The following is a 15,311-nucleotide window of genomic DNA, read 5'->3' on the forward strand; positions in this document are numbered from 1 at the left end:
CTAATGCTTTGGACTGGTGCCTGAGAACAGATCTCTGCGCTGGATAAATGGCACTTAACTTTACATCAATGGGCGAAGGAGAGGTAGACTAAAAACTGGAATTTAGCGGCCCTTGTTTTCCCACTATTCAGACACATCAAAAGACAGTGAGTCATGCTGACTGCAGCTCAACAGTATCCTTTAACCCAGTGGACAGCCTCAAATTTGTAATGGCAGTGAATCAGCCTGCACCACAGGTTTTAAGTGTTGATGCTACAGTAATGCAGCTCTGACCCCAGCAGACAGGGTCATCTTGAGTTCACATTACTATTGTCACCTCTCATGTGTTCCCAGACAAGTGACCCTCTTGTTGCAGGCTATTTCTCACCCCAAGTCACAGCTCATCTAATACTGGCATGCCGTCCTCTAACTGAAACCAGATGTTGAGAGCCGCTGGAGGACGAGCCCCCATTAAAGTCACTGTGTGGCTTACTGAACAGATCATAAGGCAACTGGTGGGGTAGTTGTCTGATGAAGACTGATGGTATACTGTATGTATTATCCATTAACGGCATAATGAAGTTTCTCATGTGTTACACAACTTGCAGTGTTTGTGACAACTTCAAAATAACTCTAGCAATCTTTAATTATTAAACAAGTAAGGAACATTCACAGGGGATCTCCATTGTTCTTTTATTGGATGAATATAAAAGCTGATCAATTCAGTCTGGGAACTTGGAAAGCAGATATGAGTAGAGGGCCAGGCAGTCTAGACAGTTGGGTTAAGGTGGAATTAAGAAGAAGGTGACAGGGCTTGCAGGCTGGTCTTGACGGCTGCGAGGTTGGCCTTCCAGGAGCTGAGGCTGTCGTGCAGCTGCTGCCACTGCTGCTTGCCAAAGGTGCGGTGTGTGCTGTGGCTGATTGAGTGGAAAACAGAAAAGCAAGAATGTTAAATTGACAAAAAAAAACAGGCAGGCCAAGGTCACATCTCGCAACGTTGAGAAAATAAAAGAGCTATAGCAAATGTAACTATGACGAGACATGCCATTGCCTGTATTCTGTATTAAGGTGTCAAATCACAGCCATACGGAGGCAGAATCATGTGAATTAAAATGAACAGAAATATTTTTTTGAAGGAAATCTATAAACAATGACACTTTTTCTAGTTTCGACAAAATGACACATTTCTCTGCAGACCAGAACAAATAGCACCCTTAACCTTGACTAGAGAGATCAGATAGCTTTGCTCAGATTCAGGAATACAAACTCATCCACATACTAGTTATTTAGTCAATCCTTGCAGCCACGTACACGCCCATCATTAACAATTAGAGAAACAATGCCAAAAGATCAAACAGATGACTCCACAGACGACAAAAACACAAACACATCAACAGCAGTTCAGTCGTGAGTAGCGCCTCCCTTCCGTGCACACACTGAAGTTCAAGTTAAGGGGAAACTTTGCTGATTTTTAACCAACTCTGTGTCATCGCAGAGTGGGCAGATGAATGGCGTTTGGCTTCCCCCGTGTCACTAGCACCCAGAGCTCCCTGCCCATCCCCCAGCAGAGGTCCGCCGGATCATTGATGACTCGTTTCGCATCCCCCCACAGTCAGTCAGCTACTGCAACAAATAAAATTGAAATCTGGGGGAAACGGTTCTTACCTCACAACAACTTTTCGCTGTGTCTGGTCAATTTTGCAGTACACCATCTTGGTCCGAACAGCTGGAAAGAAAAAGCAGACAGGAAGGGAATAAAGCAGCAGCAAAAGCTCTGAGAGAAAGCAATAAAAACACCAGCGGTGTAACTAAGCACCTTTACTCAAGTACTTTAATTAAGGACAGTTTTGAGGTACTTGTACTGTACTTGAGTATTTCTATTTTATGCTACTTTATACTTCTACTCCTTTTTATTTCAGAGGCAAATATTGTACTTTCACTCCACTACATTTATTTCAAAGCTTTAGTACCTAGATATTTTTCACATCAGATTGTGAATAGAAAATATAAGTCAACAAATACATTTCAATGTGTTAATATGGATTAAACTACTAAGCAGTATATAAAGTAATCAAAATTACCTTCACCTTTAATAGCTGCAACATTTGATTGATAAACACATTAAGCGGCAATAATTATAATCCAATAATACACTTTATACTGAAAGGGGCCACATTTTGACTCCAATACTTTTGTACTTTGACTTAGGTAAAATTTTGAATGCAGGACTTTTACTTGTGAAGGCCTCTGCACACCAAGTCTGTATTTGTCATACAGAATTCTTGCACATCTGAAAATAAATACAGCCTCATGTAACGTTTTTACACAGACTCTACATCTTTTGTCTGTCATTAAAGTTTTTGGAATGGGTTTAATTTTCTGCCTTTTTTTCACATCCGTCAAAGCAACAACGACAACTACAACAACACATAAAAGCTGAAGTTCATCTCCTTATAGCTCAGTCTGCTTTTTATTTACTCCTCTACACCATTTTTTTGTTTGTTTTTCACACACAAGCACATAAAACATATGTTTATAGGTAGAAATATATGAGACATATGAGATATGTATGTCTATATATATATATATATATATATATATATATATATATATATATTTAATTACCTATTTTGCTGTGTTTCCTCATTTGTGTAATCAGTTGTACATTTTATTAACTGCCTTTAAATTGTATTTGTGCTTTGGCAACACATGTTAAACGTCATGCCAATGAATTGAAAGGAAAGAGAGAGTGAGTGTGTGAGTATGTGGACACAGAAGACAGTTCAGCCTTCAGGGAGCCACAGTACCAAATGTAACACGCGGGCAGAGAGTGGCGACAGCCAGGGAAGTACCTCCAGTGGAACGAAGCAAGGGAGCAAATGTGTCTTTCCATTTTGTCTTATATTGCGAGTTTTTGCAACAAAGACAACAATAGAATGCGTTGGACTCAGTGTGCAAGGCTTCGGTGTGTAAGATTTCTCACCAGATGACAGATAAAAATAATAAAATAAAAAAATACAGACTCGGAGTGCAAAGGCTTTAACTCAGTATTTTTACACTGTAGTACTGCTATGTTTACTTAAGTCAAAGATCTGAGTACTTCCTCAACTACTGATAAAAAAAAAAAGCTTTAAGAGAGAACGCACTTATACAGTGAAAACAGAGAGGACGCTAATCTGAGTCAGCACTACTTTAAGTCCTATACTTGGTTCTATGTCATTCTTTCATTGAAAAACCCTTCTCATGTCTTATACGATCACCACTGCATTCTTTCTGGTACGGCAAGAAAAGTCAGAAGGATGTGTCTGTTTGTTACCACTGTTCAATCAATATACCTTTTCCCCCCCCATTAGACACCTATGAGAAAATAACAGCAAACTTAACAAGTGTCGACAGCAAGGATTAATTTGAGGTGAAGTGCTTGTACCGTCAATGACAAAGGCCTCAACGTCATCGGCGCCGATCTGCAGCTCCTGTTGCATGGTGTCGAAGGAGATCTCCTTGAATTCCACAGCCATGCCCATGAATGTCAGCAGACGCATCTTGGACATGTTTTGCTCGTGAGACAGGCCTGGAGAGCAACACGCAGGGATCATTAAGCACAAAGCGGTCACAGTCGATTACTCTGGACTCGGGGAGTTTCCCTGTGATAATTGTTTCTACATTTAGGGGCATGCAGTCAGGGAATCTACTCATTAACACAAACACCACTCACACATTGTCTGTTTTGAGAGTCCATCCTACACATGCTTGTAATTACACCAAAGCCTTTGGTAGTGACAAAGAGACACAGTGCTGACACACACACATTCCTGCACTGTGTCAACAGCACACAGTTCATTGGCTCCATGTTCATAAGAGTTTAATACAGGAGAAGGTGGTTCAGATGGTCTTTGAGTGTACTTTTGTACTGCAGAGGTATTTAAACCTAACAACTTGCCTGGTAATCAAATTTGTCATGCCGCAAGCTTATTTTCCCCTATTACAGATTTTGACATTTTCCCGTATCATAGCAACAGCAGTTCTAATCCCAATAAGGCTGTCCTTACAGTGAGACAGGTCTGAAACTGTTTAAACACTAGATAAAGTCAAAGAAATAATACAAACTACTTTAAAGATGGTACTCCTTTGATACACTCTTACAGTGGCAGCATTATACCATGAAACAGGTTTCTTATTAAGCATATCACATTATAGTACACTTAGAATATGTCAATACTGATTTATAAATATGGTAAGGAGCAGAGACACATTTTAATCACTCAAGATCTACGTGTACGCTAAGGTTGTAGGTTGATCAGACTATTGCAGTACATGTTAATTTGTCCTCAATTTATTTACTGTGTACTGCATGGTCAGTTATGTGTATTTGCGTAGAGGTGATGAAACTTATGTCTCAATTTGTGGCTACTTACCAAGAGAGTCAATGAAGTCTTTGTTACTCTGGTAAAACTTTACATATGCTGCTAGCTTTCCGCTCACAAAGATGGTTAATAGCTGAAAAGAGAGTCAGAACAGAGAGAAATGTCATTTTAACACTCTAGAAACAGAGTCACGTCATCTTTGTGTCCATACAGGCTGAAATTGTAATGATAACCGTGTCCAGAGTAAGGAGAGGAGACAGATCACTGTCTACAATGCAGAAATGTTGTCCTTGAACATAGGGCTAAACCTGTGGTTCCCAACTGGTGGGGCGCAGGTCCATTCTTAATGGACCGGAAGTAGCTCACATATGTTAAGTTTGTAAAAAACACACTTTACTTGTTAAGTACAGTGAATTTCCAGCGCAGAGTTTTTATTTTGAAATGCAGTTTCCTGTGACAATGGACAGCTACTTGACAGAGACCGCAAACTAGCTTGAAGACATGGCCAAACACAATTATGATGCTGAATGTATCAAACTGTGTGGACCTTGAACTAATGACTAAGGAAAAATCTGGATCCCGTGGCTGGACCAGCTGGGAACCACTGAGCTCAACTATTAATACCTTTAGAAATGCCAGTTTGGTGACCCATGAAAAAGCTTAAAGAAACTGTGCACACGCCCTATTAAGAAATGTTTTTTTCATTGTCTCAACCCGTTTCGCTGGTATTGTACAAACATTCCTGCTACTCACCGTTCAACCTTTATAACTGGTCAGCATTTAAATATTGGGTTGTGCTTGCCTTAGCTGTCACTGAAACTACACGTCAAACCAACACAATCAAAAAGGCTTTCACATCAGTGTGTGTCATAAGTCTAATCACATTACCTAAGTAGGCATTCTACACATACAAGATTAACAGGGTTGGTGGCATGACTGATGGAAAAGTTGTTTTTGAAAAACAATGCTTTCCATTTACTTTTGAACAGACAGAGTGACAGATCACTATCTGTCTCATCTGACTCATTCAATAATACATATTCTTCCTCTTACCTGTAGCGTTACTCATCAATCTAGATTGTTTTGGTGTGAGTTACTGCGAGAGATACTGGCAGTAGAGATGTCTGCCCTCTCTCTAATATAATGGAATTAGATGGCACTCAGCTTCTTGTGCTCAAAATGCCAAAAAATATATTGAACAACTCAACAGCAATGTCTCTCTCCAGAAATCATGACCCAGTTACTTAAGGTAATCAACAGACCTTGTTGTGAGCAGTTACATTTACAAACTATTTCCTTTCTAACGAACTACAACCACCGACTCACGGAAGAGAGGCTTGTGCGCATGACAGCACAAAATGTTAACATCAATGGCATCCTCCTTGGCTGAGCTGTAATGTTAGCTAGCTCAGTAGTGCTAGGTGAGCTAGTAGTAGACACGCTTACTTCTGAATGTTGGTATGGTTGGCGGGTGTAGTACGGTAGAAAGAGAACAGTTTTGATATGAAACTGCTCACAACAAGGTCTGTGGATTATCTTGAGTAACCAGGTCGTGGTTTCTGGAAAGAAATCCAACACTCAGCAACTCACACCAAATCAGTCTAGACTAATAAACAGCACTACAGGTAAGAAATGCTTTTGATTTCGGTGTGAACTGTCCCTTAAATAAAAATGGTGGGACCCTTAGGGTAGATGTTTCTAGCAAAAATATGACAAAGCCAGTAACGTTTTTTATATGCAACACCACAAGGCACTGTAAATCCTTCAGTTCCACTCACGTCATGGATGAGTTCTCCCTCCAGAAAGCGAACAGGTTTCAGGATGAGCAGGTGGTCAATCAGGAAGGTGTTGGGGTCTTTGAGAGCACGGACAATACATCTACAGATAAGGGACACAGATGAATGTATGTATGAAGGTATGTACATTATATTGAGGCTTAATGACAAATGACAAACAATGTCTCCAGGTTTACCTGTGGGCATCAACACGTGCTTGTGAAGCGTTGTCTTCTGTGTAACTTCCCAGCAGCTCCACCATCACTTTAGCTGCAGCATCACTATGAAATGAGTAGATACACTATTGAAAACTCAATTGTACTGAGGCAAGTTGCTTAAAGGATAACGCATAGAGTCTCAGGCCTGGAGGGATATACATGCATAAAAACAAATGTGTACTATTTTTTTTTCAGGATGTATATAAATCCTAAATTCTGTGTATTCATGTCCCTGCATCTGTGCATACCAAAACACAGATTTTACACATCGGACCCTACATGTAGCTACCTTTTTTTGCAGTCAACCAATGCTTCATACACCAGCCTCAAGAGTGTGTGCTTCTTCTCTGTGTTCAGGTTCCAGTCGATAATCCACTTGCGTACCTGATCAGCAGCACAAACAGGTATCATAAATCAACTGTACAGGAAAAAATGCAACCAGTAGAGATTTGAAAAATGTGACAGACATTTTTTCCCTTTTGCTGTCTCTGCAGCTTAAAGTAAAGAAATACACAATATATACCTGATCAAGGTCAGTGGGGATGAAGGCGATGGCATTACAAGTTGCAGCCACCTTGATGAGGCTGCAGAAGACAGTATACCTCACTGGAGTGTTCTCATCCATGCCGTGGAACAGGTTACTCAGCCTGTGACATCAAAAGACAAACTCAAGTGTTTGAACAACAGGGTTTCAGCCAGTGTTTTGCAAGCAAGGTGGTCTGCCTGGCCTAAGCATCAGGGATTTTTAAAAAATGTATTTTTAAGATGCTTTTAAAGTACAGTAGTAGCCTAGAGACTATAAACAAACTGCACTCTGCTAACGTTAAAATAAACATCAATAAAGATTAAACTGAGAGCACAGGAACACACAGTGCAGCGCTGCCAGCCTCTGACCTCACGATAGCCGCAGCAGCGATGGCAAATTCAGCCCAAGTCAAAGAGGCTGAGCTTGCTGGTATAATGTTAACATTTACAGTTAGCTGACATTAGACTGGTTAGCGTCAATGGTAACACTACAGTTAACACTAGCTAACGAGTCAGCAGCCACTGTTTGCATTTGTAGTGAGTGAGCTGACAATAACGTTAACTATGCGGATTCAAAACTCTGCAAAATCTTCAATTATGTTAACCACTTAGTCCTGTTCATCCCCTATGGGTCATAAGGCTGGCTGCAATAAGATCTCTCCATCACGTTTTGGCGACATGCTGCTCCTCTCCCCATGACAGGTGCATGTTGTCCAGTAAATGCACCAGCTAGAACAGCCCTGTCTTGTGTTTTGTGGGTCCTGTGCAAAATCTTCTTTTGCCCCCCATAACTCATGGATCCACACCAAATCTGCATCATATTCTATAAGCATATGACACCAAATGCTATTTTTAACATGTAAGAAAATCTTAATTTAACTTAGCTACATTGTTGAAATCAAAATCAAAACACAGTCTGTCACTGGTCCCTGTCAAAAAAGCCATTTGGCCGCTGCCCCATCCAAAGATACTGGCCTAGCAAATTTTCTAGGCAAAACTCTAAACAGGAAATGAATTTTTTAACTGTTCCATGCTATTTTCAAATGATATTTGTTTTTAAAGGCGACAGCTGCTTTCCTGCCTATTGATGTTATTAGCAGTAACCTTAGGTTATGCTCGCAAGAACAGCGCTCTTATATTAACCAACATCAAAACAGTGTCCAAACATGTGGAATATATACTTTATCAGATTTTTTGAAACAACAATCACAAGAAGCAATGCAGTGTATACATTAAAGGGCAAAAAGTGAAAGGACTCACAGCTGCATCCTGAGGGAGGGTCTCTCTCCTTCGCGGAACTTCACCAGTTTCTCACATAGACTTTCAATGAGAGCCTCCTGCTTCTCTGTCTCCAGGATCAGCAGCAGGGACACGATGCTGTTCATCACACTCTCCACATCTGCAGAGAGATACAGAGAGAGGCTCATAAGTAGTGAGGAGTGGTATCAAAGTCAGTTGCATTAAACACATAAAAGGTCTTATTCATGGCACATTTGACATGGCACAGCAGGTGTAATTAATGACAACTCTACTGCATTTAGATGAGCCAGTTCCAGGGTCCTGATATTGTGCATAATGAGTCTGGGATGCCTAATAACACTTAGCAATAATAAATGCTACTACTGGTGTGCTTTTCCTGGCAACACAAATCAAAATACCTATTTATGCAAAGAGTCCATTGCATGTTAATGCCCATTTCATGAAAAACTCACAGTGGGTGAGAGGCATGGATGCTCTTCATCACCACCTACCTTTATCATCATCCTTGAGACATACATCACACGCCTCGATGATCTGAGCCAGATCTACATGAAGTCCACCTTCAGAGTTCTCCTCTGATATTTCAGCTCCTTTGGCCTTGAGGTAGGCTCTCAGCTCTGAAGCCTGTAACATTAGGCAGTAAAATAAGTAGCATTAGTGGCTGCATAAAACCCCAAACCACAAACAGTGCCAAGCTACATATATCTAAATAAAGTAATAGGGTAACCTAGGATATAATCGGTTATCATAATGTGTCATGTCTTTGGTTTTGACTAACAAGAATAACTGCTGCTTTAGGTGCTTGTCATTTTATACGTCTTTGTTTATTTGGGTGTCTAGCTATGAAAGTAGCATTGTAAGCTAACCAACGTAAAACTCAGTGGACAATTGTGAGTGTTAGCCGTCAATACATTGACCTGGAAACGAAAAGAAATCGATTCTCAACATATTTCCACACGGAGCATCTAAACGATAAGTGAAATCACATAGTAACTGACAACCCGCTTCTCCATATGTCACATTATCACCATGTAGCTCGCTAACGGCCAGCATGTATCAACTGTTAGCATGTTAGCCAGCTAGCATGCTAAGTTATCTGGTTCGATAGTTTCATTTTACCGACTCATCCGCAGGCGGGACGGTGCACAATGAGTTTTTAAAGACACAAGTCATACCTGGTCCTCCTCCGTAATATCGATAAATGCCGGGACGCTCATTTTGGGTGATTTTGTGAGCCTTGGGGATAAAATCCACGCTCCCACCACTGCTGACCTGAGCGGAAAAGAAAAGGCGACAGTGCCGGTGAAACTTCTTCTACTTCCGGGTCATGTTTTTAAAGCGACAGTAACCTAAAACTGTCGGCTCATGAGAGGGTTATCACTGACTGTGGTAGTGTAAGTCCCGCTCCATGTATTGTTACTTTTGAAAGCTATATGTAATTTATAAAACATATTAATATTTTTACAGATGTGTTGAGAAATCCCTGTGAGTGCTGCAAAACCTCAGCTTGTTCACCTCTTTCTTCAGAGGTCAGACAACCTTCTATATTTTGTTCTCACCCAGACTTCTACCACCATACCCTACCTAGATATCTGTCTCCACTCTGGGAGATTAACCCTGGATGTCTTGGATGAGAGTTACAGAGGTGAACCTGATCCCCGGGAGAGGTTATCTGATAGAGCCACAGTCTGTCTGTGTGGACCACCATGGCAGCCCTGGCCCAGAGCTCTCCAACCCGGAAACCCCGTCAGTGTCAAAGGGCAGCACTCTTCCACCATACACCCGCTGACCTATGGGTGCGCTTGATGGGCCTCTCTGCCATGGGATCCTGTGTATTGTTACCATGGCAGGTCACTTGGTGATTGAGGTGAGTGAGGTGAAGAGGGTAAGTGGAACAGGAGGTCACCCTAAAACTATGTAGTCAGGTTACTAACATCTGAGGTGTTGAGCAAACTGTGTCCCAGGGTGAAGACACTGTGGAGTGTTTTCCATTTCGATGCCGCACCGGAGCTCGCACGTCATCTGTCAGAAAAAAATGTGGATTTTAGGGGATTCATAGACTACGGAAACACATTGTGTCTTGTCATAATTCTTTGACAGTCTGCTTGCCACATATTTCTCTTTGCGGTTTCAGTAAGGGGCCTCAACTGTGTCGCGTTCTGCAGGATAAATACCTAGAAATAGTGTGCTGAAGGGAAATGCCTGATGTGTGTTTCACCATAGTGCTGGTATGATGCGATGCGTCATTCTGCGGGGAAAGAAAGTGCCTGGTACCAAATCCCACCCTCTGTCTCTCCCTGCCCTCGTATGCTGTCATGGCAAAGAATTTATAGCTGCTTCTCCACAAGTTTGCTTGTGTAACTGCGAGGCTTTCATTATCTGATTAACAGCTGTTGTCAAGTGCCTGGTGTATTTCAAGTTTAGAATAAGAGTTTTGGAGGCTTTGAAGCCCCAGGTGCATGTGAGACAATGTTTTTGTCTCCTTTCAAAGGTCTTTAAAATGCCACGGTGTTTTAGGATGCTTGATAGCCTTTGTAATATTCATTGCAGAAGTCCTGAAAATCACATGGGTATTGGACAACAGTGAACCTTTAAACTCCAACGAGACTGTACCTGGTACATGTATTAAACTAGGATTAAGTCTGTTTTGTATCATTCTTTATCTAACATGGCAACGTAGTTTTCAGAACATGTATACGTAACCTAGTAGCAGACACTGCCCACGTTCAGCTTGCACTGATGTTGCTAGAGTGTTTTATGTTGGTGTGTGTGTGTGTGTGCGTGTGTACAGAATTCAGTGGAAGAGTGTTGGTCATTCTGCTTTTGTCATGCAGTGTGTCTCTCGAGGTCAAGTTCTCGGAGGTTGTGAAATCATTACAGATATTGCCAAAGATTATTCATATCATCTTGCCTATGCAGGAAAACCTAATGTTCTATGTGAAATCCCAAATTTTTCTCACCTTTGTCGTGACAGAGTCTCATTTGTCACAGGAGAAAACTGAACATTTCCCTGAAGTGTAAATGCTGTAACTTAAAATTGAGGAAGGGACAGGTTAAAAAAACTGTTTTCCTTGGTTTCCGATGGTGAAATGTTGATGCACTAGGTTTTAACTTTATGTTTACTGGCAAATATACTGCATTTAGTGTGTCGATCACACCTCTTTATTTGTAAGAACATATAGTAAGATCTAGGAAATATAGAAGTATAGTAAGACAAACGGCCACAATGAATATCTGTTCATGTTAATCTGTAGGTCTGAATTGTTTATGTTGCCAATATGTCTATATTGACCTCATCCATGTCCGTTTGATTGGATATAGCGCATGCTCTTCCTAAACTGTTGGCAAATTGCCCGCTCAGCCTCCTCAAAGATAAATGACTGTGTGTTAAGAGTTAGTTGAGCCCAGGTGTCTACTTTCATCCTGTCAGCCAGCCAAGTGGTGAGTATCCATGTAAGCCCGTCTCATGGTCATCATCCAACATGGCGGCCTACCTTCCACCCACTAATTGTCTGGTTCCCACAGTGCTGCCTGCCTCCACAATCTCTGAAAAATCCCCTTGCTCAGGCTCATCTATCAGCCAGTGACCTTGTCAGGGTGCATCGCATGAGTAACTTCCCTGCTTCCCTAGGTGGAGCGAATTGCTTGTTAATTACTTATAGGCTGACCCACCCTCCCTACACACGTATGCACGAATACCAGAAACAAATAAGCAAACAAACCGAGGTATTAAACAGAGGTCCATAATGGTTCACGGTGTGCAAAATCCCACAGGGTCTTCTGATGGACTTTTATTGTCCAAGACTGCAGAGATATATTGTGACCCCTTCACATGCCACTTGTTTTTTAATGCAGCATTGATATTTTAATATGCATGGCTATCATCCAACAGTTGATAGTTAAAGATAGGTTTCACAGCATGACTAGGTATCCTCTGTTAATTGCTTGTACTACACTATCTCAGCTCACTTCTCACATACGTCTAGATCAGAGCCGAAGAGCCTGTAAACACTTATTGATACTAGCGTGGTCATGCTAAGAGCAGTGCTGACTTGTTAAAAAGGTGCAGTTGCTGTCATTGTCTTTGACCTTATTATCCACTGTCAGCTGTACACTTAACATTGCCCCATTGTCATTTTTCCTCTTTCTTTGCATTTTTCAAGTGACCAAGCAGCTGAACAGAGTCGTCGATTGATTGTGTAGTCAAGCAACAGAAAAAATATCTGCAGCTATTTTGATAATCAGTTAGTTGGTAAGAAGTTGAGTAAAATTGTTGCAAAATTCTACGAAATTAAAGACAAAAATTTCCTCAGTTGTGAGGATTTGCCGCCTTTCCTTGTCATATGTGATTAGGGGTGGAAATCGAGAACCACTTCCAAATTGTCTGATCCATCAGAATCATATGCCTCTGAGCATATCAGTACCTTTTATTGATGCTGACATGTTTTTCTGACAGTTGCACATTGCTAAAAAAAAAAAAAAAAAAAAGCCAAAATTATGCATCTGAAAACTTGACACGAGAAAGAGTCATGGTAGACATGAATAAACAGTCCAAAGCCGGGCGTCATTTCACTAAGAATGACGACAACAGTGCTGCTTGTAATAGTGATCATTTCAAGTAAGGATGGGAACACCGGTAATATGATGAAACATCTTCCAATGCAACATGAACTTGAATTTCAGGAATGACATGTATTTCACACTCTACGCACGAGTGCCACTGTTTCCCAAACAAGCAGTACATCCATTAGCAAGGGTGAATATCCTATGTTACATAATACTAACATCAAGCAGGCAGGCTCAACATTTTTTTTCTTTGACTAAGGAAACAATTAAACAGTAGCTTTTCTACAGTCACATGCATGCCTTTTTTCTACTCTGTTTCTGCAGACTTAGAGATAACAATGCAGTTGCGTTGACAATGAAAACCTTTGTAGGCCTACTTTTTTTGCACACAGAAAATTGATCAGGAATCACTAAGAGAATCGATAAAAAATGAAACTGAGAATCAACCATGGCTCTGCTATCAATAAAATCTTATAAATTCCCATCCGTATATGTGATAATGAGTTAAATATCTTCTGCTGGGTGGACAAGACAAGAAATTTGATGGTATCACCTCAGGCTCTGGGAGCAATTTTTTCACAACTTTCTGATATCATAAAGACCAAGGAAATAATTGGCAGATTATTTGATAATGAAAAACTTTTCATAGATGCAGCCCTAGATAACTTAAACATTTTGAATGTTAGAATCAGGCTGCATAATTTAAAACAAACTCCCCAGTAGAGGTTTCGTACTTGGCTACACTGTACGAGCCTTATACACTGAAAAACTCAGGCATCACCAGAAGAAAAAGCTTGGTACATGAGCTGCCGCCGTTATCTCGCCATGTCACTTAATGACCAGCTTCATATCACACCAAAGACCGCAGCAATCAATCAAAGCCAGTTTGCATTTGTGGTGTTGAGCTATCTGAGGTCGTTAATCCCCCCCCTTTGTGGAATGTGTGTGCTCTGTTTCAACCTAATGGCAGCAAAAAAAAAAAAAGCTACAGTTTTCCAGGAATTCTGACGTTCCTGTCTGGATAGATCGAGTCACTGCTGTGGAACTGCGGCTCTGTTAATGATGGAGTGGTCTCCTGTCATCAGAGAGTGTTTATATTACACACACACTCACAGGCTAGCAGCAGCACTAGGACTTTAAAAAAGGCACAGTCCAACAAAGAGTCAAATTGGTTTCAATCGGGGATAGCCTGCATTGCACAATATTTGGCGTGAAGCCATACATGCCAGATCTCAAATACTAATTAGAGGCATGCTAAACTGTGTGACCCTTTGCTTCTGAGATACCATTTAGACTGTTTCATTAGTGCTGATAAATATGATGCTGAAGACAGAGAACAGGCAACCATTAAAACTTTCTCAGTAATGAATTTAGCTGCTTAGACACAAGACAAAAAAAATTAAAAAAGATTAATGTAATTTTTCTCACAAAAGATGTGTTTGAAAGGAATTATTTTAATTAAATCTACAACATGATAGCCTTGCCTTTTCAAATCAAGCAAAGTTCAATGAAAACGCCACATGTATTGTCTTCCTAGGATTGAGAAAGTTGCAGTAAAGCGGCATTCCCCTGTAGTCACAGCCTGTGCAGATTGTGTGGCAATTTTCATATTTTCCCATCACTGTGCACATCTCAGAGTCATCCCGTAAACCTTTGCTCGTCAACTCTCAGAATCAGGCTCAAGGGTATGACAACAGACAGTAACCGCTAGAGATATCTGAAATGTTTTCTGATGACTGCTTACACCACGGACACAGCTGCTGGGGTGTGACAGCACGGAACAGGCTGTAGTTTACAGTAAAGAACTGATAAAGGCTGGCCTTGTTTCTGACACACAGGCACCTGCTGGGATGAGCCATAGGTTGTTCTGCAAAATTCAACAATGCACTGATAACATCACTAATATGGGGGATGTGTTTCATTAATAAATTGTATATAATTACATTGAATTAAAGTCCATAACTGGCAGAGGGGGAAATTGATTGTCTTAATTTAAATGTTGTAATTTATACTGGCTGCTTGTAAAAAGGATGTTTTTTTTCCTCGCTGCTGTCGCCTGCTCAGTTGTACTCCCTCAAAATTATTAGATACTATGTAGATACTGTGTTCTATGTTTTTCTTTTAAACAGCAAACCCTAGAAAACCTAACTACCTTGAACCTTGAACTGATCCCACCGAGACAACCCAATCACCAGAATAAATGCTGGCATTGAACGTTTCTGAAAATCACAGCTATGTTACATTGGAATGTTTTCTATGTAGCAAATAGCATCCCACGAATGACGCTACGTTCTTCACGTAAAGTTAGATACTTAACATAAAGTTACGTAGGTTAGATTTAGGAAATGAAACATGGTGACAGTGTATCTTAAAATGGCTCATAGTTCACTTGGGTTTGCATGGTCCCGAACACCAATCTCCTGTGTTTGCTTGACCCATCCACCACCCTAACCTGCTTACCTAAGCAGACTTTAATTCTTCATACCACTTACTTCTTTGCTCCTGTCAGTGCATTGGTCACATGATCACAGCCCTCCCGATTACATGGGTTATACACAAATTACTGGCTTACTGGTTATATACAAATTTTGGTGCGTTACTTTTCATAGATACACACACAAACA

The 15,311-nt window shown here is 40.8% G+C and overlaps 1 protein-coding gene across 1 annotated transcript; it reads right to left on the bottom strand.

The window, feature by feature from the left end:
- Nucleotides 1–658: 658 nt before the first annotated feature.
- On the bottom strand, nt 659–9,451 carry eif3m (eukaryotic translation initiation factor 3, subunit M). The gene is made up of 11 exons (XM_050049374.1): nt 9,297–9,451; nt 8,613–8,745; nt 8,122–8,260; nt 6,860–6,983; nt 6,626–6,720; nt 6,316–6,399; nt 6,122–6,221; nt 4,395–4,476; nt 3,407–3,550; nt 1,645–1,705; nt 659–896 (listed from the first exon to the last, which is right to left on the bottom strand). The coding sequence occupies exons 1-11, from the start codon at nt 9,336–9,338 to the stop codon at nt 773–775; spliced, it is 1,128 nt and encodes a 375-aa protein (XP_049905331.1). The 5' UTR covers nt 9,339–9,451; the 3' UTR covers nt 659–772.
- Between the last annotated feature and the right edge of the window lie 5,860 nt (nt 9,452–15,311).

This window comes from Epinephelus moara, chromosome 1 (genome assembly GCF_006386435.1).
Source record: "Epinephelus moara isolate mb chromosome 1, YSFRI_EMoa_1.0, whole genome shotgun sequence".
Taxonomy (NCBI): Eukaryota; Metazoa; Chordata; class Actinopteri; order Perciformes; family Serranidae; genus Epinephelus; species Epinephelus moara.

Excerpts from the sequence above, each read along its gene's own strand:
- eif3m (XM_050049374.1), bottom strand. The coding sequence starts at position 9,338 with ATGAGCGTCCCGGCATTTATCGATATTACGGAGGAGGACCAG. Across the intron at positions 8,261-8,612 it reads TCTCAAGGATGATGATAAAG|ATGTGGAGAGTGTGATGAAC; the intron begins GTAGGTGGTGAT and ends ATCTCTCTGCAG. Across the intron at positions 897-1,644 it reads CAGCGAAAAGTTGTTGTGAG|CCACAGCACACACCGCACCT; the intron begins GTAAGAACCGTT and ends CCACTCAATCAG.